Raw genomic sequence first — 7,778 nt, 5'->3', positions numbered from 1 at the left:
AATATTATATATAATTAATTACATATATAATAATTATTATATATGTTAATATAATATATAACAGTAAAATACACAAATATCAGACAAATCATTAGACAATAATTGTACGTATTTTGAAAGTGCAGTTTGCTCTTAATGTGCCTGGTGTTGTTACAAACTCCCACCTCCCTATCATGAAAACTCCAGTAAATCCCCTTCAACTTGCCCGTGTTGTATGATGAGCAGCATTCATTCATGTAAAACGCGTGGAGCTTTTCTATTTGCTCGCAGTTTTAAGCTTTCGTTGCCAGGTAACCACGCAGAGCGGCATTTCAGGAATTGTAGTCAAAAAACGGTCGTATCCGCTTTACTAATAACGCAAGGACTGAGACAAGCAACTCCATATCCCAGAATGCACATTTTAAGGAAGTGCCCGCCCATCTTTTTGAGCACATGACTTGTGCTTCTGCAGCTCGAGACACAACAACAGAAGCATTTGTTCCGGGTGTTTTTGGCGTAGCTACTGCTTTTTTTTTTTACTGTTTATATTTATTTTAAAATGAAGCTGCAGTGTTTAGTCGTCGCCCTGTGCTTAGCGGGTGTAATGGCCGGGAAATACTCCCGTGAAGTGAACGAGCCCAAGCCGAGTGATGGGCAGACGGTGGAGTTCAGGATAGCTAAATTGAACCAGGTGTGGGAGAAGGCTAAAAGGGTACGTAATGAAACAGGCTATTATCTGAACGCTTAACGCGAAGTTGGAGCGACCAGCTTGTCTGTAGCAGCACGAATAGCGTCACGGTGTCGTCTCGTATCTTGGTCTCAACAGACGGAGTTGTCCCCGGTGAAGCAGGCCGAGCTGCACAGTGACCTGAAGATCCAGGAGAAGGATGAGCTGCAGTGGAAGAAGATGAAGGTGGAGGGGCTGGATGAAAACGGGGAGAAGGAGGCCACGCTCCGACGGAACTTCAATGGTGAGACCGTTGTGAAAGCTTGTATTTTTATAGTGTTTTTCTATTTTTCCAGACACTTCTTCACTTCTTTTCACTTGTTTCGCCAACATAATGCAACATGCATTAGTATTAATGCTCATAAATGCTACTCAAAGGGCTTTACATGACTACATTACATAATTGAATAAAGTAAAAAGCATATAAATAAAGCAATAACCTTGTGTTTTGGACATTGTATGCAGAGGCTCCAGTCTGTCTGTGACCAAATTCCACTTTCCTGACAGGTGAAACTGCAATTAAAACGTGGTGTAAAGAGATCCATTGTTTCAGCATATTGGGTTTTATTTTAGTCAAAGCATACAGTGTGAACTTGAATGTATACAGATGTGAGAGTATGCTGTGCATACTGCATTCCTGATAAATGAATGAATATATACTCTGAACTGTGTAGAACGTATTGCACCTGCATTTTGCACAAAGATAAAAGGACTAAAAGGACATGACTTGCATATTTTGACAATCAAATTCTTAGTCCGGTCCTGATGAAATCTCTGTGTGTGTGAAAGGACGTTCACTTCAGTACCTTCAGGCAATTACCCACAAGCCTCAATGATCTGTTTAGCAGTCTGCCAATAGCAGTCAGTATCTGCCCCTTTGGCAGCTCGGACCTCCACTCCCCTCCTTCATCACTCTCCAGTGGTGCAGTGACCTTCCAGCACCAGCTCCCTTGTAGCTTCACATAAATCTTACAGATGGACCTGAATTCTTCTCCTCCTTGACTCATTGTAATTGGGCTCAAAAATATTTTGTATCTCATTATTTTTTTTTCAGAGCGCTTTTCCCTAGTTTGATATGCCTCGAGACAAACCCTTGTTGTAAATTGGACGATCTGGGAATGTAAGCTTGTTTGCACTCATTGCAGATCACTCGGTTGGACCCATAAAATGTGAACAGGTTGTTTACAAGTTCCTGCATTCTGTTTATGAGGATTTTTCACAAGCCCTCTGCATGTGGACACAATCCTAATGATATAGCAGTAGTCAATCAGTGACACTGGTGGTTTACCAGTAGGTTGCGACGGTGCTGAATCAGCAGCTGCATAACAGTTTACTACAGCAGAATAATGAGGGCAGAGCTTCTTCAGAGCTAACTTTGGAATTAATTAGTTGCTTGGAGTGTTACTCCTTGTTGTTACTCATTACAGACTCCTGTCAGGATTATATGTTGTAGTCGTTTTTAGCTTTATAGTAAAACATGTATGTTTAATGTTAATGCAGTGATCCTGGCCAAGTATGGGATGGATGGGAAAAGAGACACTCGACCACTGGAGAGCAACCACCTGAAGGACCATGACACCAAAGAGGGAGACGTATTTGAGGATCCTCGACTGGACAAACTCTGGACCAAGGTGTGTATACGTGCAGAGGAAGGAGGAGGAGAAAAATGAAAATGTGTTTTGGAAATGGTGCCTAATATTTACCACGGCTGTCGGATAAAAAATAGACATGACCCTCAAATCAAATTGTGCTTCGTACCCAGCAGTGCCAGTAGTGTTTATTTGTGTTTGAGGAACTTGGTGACAGGAAGTATGCAACTAGTTGGGGAAGGAAGAGAACAATTAATGTACTGTGAATCAGAATTTCCCTTATTACACTATTCACACTATTCACACTGTGTGTGTGTGTGTGTGTGTGTGTGTGTGTGTGTGTGTGTGTGTGTGTGTGTCTGTGTGTCTGTCTGTCTGTCTGTCTGTCTGTCTGTCTGTCTGTCTGTCTGTGTCTCTGTCTGTCTGTCTGTCTGTCTGTCTGTGTCTCTGTCTCTCTTTGGAGTGTAACTCTTGCAGGTCAGTGCATAAAGGAAAGGTGCTGCCGCCTAGTGGTGCGGCTGACTGAAACAGCACACAGTTTTGAGACCTTGCACAGCTTGCATCACGTTCTAGCTTGCCTCATTATTTTTGCATCACTGTTTACCATAACATTTCAGTAGTAATATTGTTTAGCTTATAGTTTATGGATACCATGGTCACTATAATTAAAAACATGTATATTCTATTCATTGCTTCATGCCACCTAAACCTTCTCAAACTGTTAGTAGAGGGATTTGACCGTACCAAGCAGTGATCAACAGTCGTTCTTCTCCATCCAAAATATGTTTGTTACTCTCCTGCTAATTTCCAGCTCTGATGTCCGTTCTTTCCACCAGGCCAAGAGCTCAGGCAAGTTTTCCGATGAGGAGTTGATGAGTCTGATGCGGGAGTTCCAGCATCACAAGGACAAGACCCACGAGTACAACATCCTAATGGATACCGTCAGCAGGACCGAGGGTGAGTTCCGTGAATCACGCTGTTAATGAGGCTTTAAGCTCTGTCCGCCTCTTTACTCCCCACTACATGTTTTTGGATAGGCATAATTATGGTTCAGATCCCAGGTTTGCTCCAAAGAATAACTTCCCAGTCTAAGATTTACATATTCAAATACATCTTGGAGTATTTTGCTGAGAAATGAGGCCAGATTCATATCATCAAGCTGTCAGAGCAGTTTTATAAGTAAAATGAATTCAACACATTCTCACCTTCTTTTAGCCTCATTTAGCTCTTATCAATTCTGCAAGTCAGTCATTGAAAATCCAGTCCCAACTCTCATGTGCTCTCTGTCTGCTTGTTGAGTCTGGTGGTCGTATAAGTAGGTGGAAGGTATCAGACTGCACATGCTGCCACCCACTGCTCTGTTCTCTATCAGTGCTTGTCATATCACATAAAGCTATGAGTTTTAATCTGAGCTGACAGGCTCCACTTACCGTGTTTCAGACACAGGAAGGACAGCCACGTCTCCTTCGGAACGCTCAAAGGCTACTCAAGATTCTTATGGAAAAATAAATGTGATATAGGAAGAAAAAGCCTGTCCTGTGAAATGTCATAACATTTTTACAGGTGATATTATAGCTACTAGTAAACCATTCTAATTAAATGCTTTAATGTATTGTTTTAATATCCTTCTTCCTGTTCCTCTTTTTTCTTATTTTTATTCCTTCCTTCTTTCTATTCTTAATGGATTCTTGTGTTATCCCTCCTCAATTTCCTCTCATCTCCTCCTCTCCTCTGCTGCCATCACTCCCATCTAAACCACCCACCCAACTTGACTCCTAACCTGGCCTGTCACCTCCTTTCCTCCCTGTCTTTCCCTCCGCCTATTAACTCAACAGAAATACACAAGAATGTGATCTCTCCCCTGGAGGGTGACACCAAAGAGCATGTGCTGCCCCAGAAGCACATGGACCTGAAGCAGAAAATGAGAGATCTCAACCAGGGCTTTGAGCGCCTCCGTAAACTCAGCCACGAGGGTTTCTCTGAAGACAGTGGTAAGAGGGAAAACGCACTCTTTTTTTCCATCACAGTCTCACTCTGTTTATCTGCTTAATCGCAGGAATTTGTTATCATAAAACCACACTCTGCCATATCAAATGTGGTGACATTACATGTCATAAAAAATCATAGTATAGTATTTCAACAAAAAGTCATTTTATGGTATTCATAAAAAAAATTTAAAAATGCAATTAAAAGTCATAATATGACTTTGTATTACTTTTTAATGGAATTCTATAATATAGTAGTATAGCAAGTCAAAAAAGTAATATTATAATATGTCCAAAAACGTAATGTTATAGTATATCGAATAAAGTCATAGTACAGCATGTCAATAGAAATCATATTATAGGATGTCAAAATAGTCATTGTATAGTGTATTGAAAAAACGAATTTCATAGTATGTAAGAAAAAAAATATATATATGGTATATCGAAAAAAAGTAATTAATAAAGTCATTGTATAGCATGTGAAAAAAAAACTCATAGCATGTGGAGAAAGTCCTAAAAAAGTCATTAATAAAGTAATATAAAGAAAAAATTCATAGTATAAAAAGTATTAAAATTGCCCTTAGTATTAAATTTACTCATGGATCATAACATTTTATCTCTACGTTTTCTGCTGATTTTGCGAGTTTACTGCAGAGGTCGTGTTGCGTCTCAGTTGAGCAGGTTTCAGTCTGTTGGGGAGTTTAGATGACGGTGATGGACCTGCTGCTGATTCACACTTTACCTCCTCTCCTTTCAGGTTGTTTCTCACTTAGTGTGTGTGTGTGTTCATGATTGTGTCTAATAAGACTGCTGTGTCTTCAAAGTGGCCTCCCGCTTGAGTGTGCAGGTATTGGTAGGGCAAACTGTCTCTTGGACTGATCACCTCTTCATCTTGGTCTCTGTCGGTTCTTCGTCTGCAGAGTTTCGGGAGCCCCGTGTGATTGAACTGTGGGAGGCTGCCAAGAGAGCCAACCTCAGCAAACATGAGCTGGACTCTCTCAAGGTAGCTTATACATTGCTTGTACTGGAAACTTGCTTGCCCTGATTTTTTTGGTTTTATCAGAGTGGTACAGTCTAACTCTGAGAATGCAACTATATAACATTTTGAAGTGTACTTTGTAGCTAAGTACTACTTATGAATGTTAAGTCATAAAGCCTAAAGTGCACATTACTCTGATCACATTTGATGCATTACACACTCTCGTATCTCTCATTGTGCTCCTTTCACCCTTTGTCCCATATCAACTGTGAACAAAGTGAACTCAATTTAGATTTCCATTTTTTTTTTTTTTTTTTTAAGATATCTGACTTTAAGCTCAGATGTGTAACAGGGAAACATTCAGCTCGCATGTTCTCTGTTCTCTCTATTTGCTCTCGTCACAACTTGAGATGCATATCTGCTCCCCTGTGCAGCTGTGCATGTAATTGAAGGCAAACGTATCACCCCTCTATGTTTCATCGCCCTCCTTTCCTCGTTCACTTAGGAGGAGCTGCATCACTTTGAGACCAAGGTGGAGAAGCACAGCCATTACCAGGAGCAGCTGGAACTTTCCCACCAGAAGTTGAGACATGTGGAGTCGTTGGGAGACGAAGAGCACATCAAGAGGAACCAGCAAAAATATGAGACACTAGCTGAGAAGACCAGGGAGATGGGTTACAAGGTAAGGGGTGTTTATCACCAAATGTATTACAAATAACGAGGATAAAACATGCATGGTTAATGACAATAACATTTTAAGGACATTACTGAATAGGACAAATGAAACGAGGGGTTACAGATTCCCATTTTATAACATCAACATTGTAGAAGATTGACCAGAGACTCACAATTTAGCATGAAAACAACCAAAATGTTAGTTAGTAAACTGCACAATTTAGATGATTTGTGTCAATACCAAGGTGGAGCATGTTTGATTGTAAACTTGTTGTTCGTCTTTGGTTGTTTGTTTGATTTCAGATGAAGAAACACATGCAGGACTTGTCAAATAAGATCTCTCGTGAGGGACTTGACCACAATGAGCTCTGAGAGGCTTGGATCATGAACTGAAGTATTCCCCTCTACAACCACAAACAACATGCGCTTCACTCCCCATTCCCCTTCACCTACTGTACAAAGTAAAAAAAAAAGTTTTCTACTTTTCCAGCGTTATCTTTTAAGGAATCATTGAATGAATAGTGATGATTGTTCGCTCATAATATACACATGGAGAAATTGAATAGTTTACATACTAGTCTGGTACTACATTTATTTTTACAACTGATGGCAGGTATTTGGAGAAGAAATGTCTGGATGAAAATGTGTCTCTCGAGAAAGCAACATGTTGGAGCAGCTGAGTCACACTTAACCAGATGATGTAGTTTAGCTGCTGAGAGAGGGTTCAGGTCCTGGGAACAGCCAACTGCATGAGTACTTCATCTTGTAGGAATCCTGGCACATTGCTGGCCAGACATTTGTCCACACCCATCGGTTATAAACGCTACATCAGATCAGGCTTTTAATTTGTGTACTTTAGTCTGCTGAAATATTGTGATGTTACTGTTAGTTTAATCAATTTAAAATGAAGAATACTTTGCCGATTTAAGGTAGGAAGCACTGAAACCCCAAAATGTAACAGCAATCTTTAATCAGTAAGATACAGGTGCAAACAACATACAAACAGTTATATCTTAAAAATATAGTTTAATATCATTATTATTGTCCGGCATAAATAAAAGCAGTTACTATTTACAAACCCCGAAGAGGAAAGCAGGCCCTGTAGTGTCGTTAACTTTTTCTACCGCCACCATAAAATAAATTGGCACCAAATCTGAACTATTTGTCCTTATGATGATATCGCGAGGGAGGGGAGGAATTGGAACACGCACTGTGCGTTTCCATTCATCAAGCAGAGACATTGATTACTGTGATGAAAAACGTTTGTGGCCAAATAGTCGGTGATGTCCCACATGGGCCTCGATTAATGTAATTTACACTAAAGATATATCTGAGGTGCTGACTTCAATTTTATAATTTGAAGCTCTGATGTGGAATGATAGACATGCAAGCCGCCGAGATATCAGTGCGATGATCTATGATGATGATCTCATAACAACAAATGGAGCCACCCCCAAACACTCTAAAAAAGAAAATCTAGCTGCAATTTAAAATAAATTCTACGTTAATACATCACAGCTGTGGATCAGTTTCCTTTCTATAACATAATTAGTAAACACATAAAAATGTTTGGTGCCATTCCCAAATTCCATTATTAAGGCTATCTATACCAATGCTCCACAGTAACCTGAGAGTCTTAAATGAGGCAGAGGCAGGCTCTTTTCTGCTTTGTAGTGGAATGGATTGTCTGTGGGAATTCATGTACGACGGCACAAATGTGGGTGTGTTTTAAGTCCAACAGTGATTGGTTTGATCAACTGCAATCAAGCACGTTAGCTTATTCAGGGAAATGGAGATAATCAGCAGTGAGAACTATAGTGAGATGATGAGTTGAGCATTGCAGA

General features: G+C 40.2%; 1 protein-coding gene across 1 annotated transcript; it reads left to right on the top strand.

Annotated features, from left to right (window-relative positions):
• The first annotated feature begins 445 nt into the window (after window positions 1-445).
• On the top strand, window positions 446-7,778 carry lrpap1 (low density lipoprotein receptor-related protein associated protein 1). The gene is made up of 8 exons (XM_084006360.1): window positions 446-691; window positions 806-950; window positions 2,207-2,337; window positions 3,132-3,252; window positions 4,131-4,286; window positions 5,201-5,283; window positions 5,765-5,941; window positions 6,238-7,778. Exons 1-8 carry the CDS (start codon window positions 539-541, stop codon window positions 6,304-6,306), a joined length of 1,035 nt encoding a protein of 344 aa, XP_083862486.1. The 5' UTR covers window positions 446-538; the 3' UTR covers window positions 6,307-7,778.

The sequence above is a fragment of the Eutrigla gurnardus genome (genome assembly GCF_963514095.1).
Source record: "Eutrigla gurnardus genome assembly, chromosome: 3".
Classification (NCBI taxonomy): Eukaryota; Metazoa; Chordata; class Actinopteri; order Perciformes; family Triglidae; genus Eutrigla; species Eutrigla gurnardus.
Note: the sequence above shows the minus strand (reverse complement) of the source record. Positions and strands in the feature narration are given on the sequence as shown.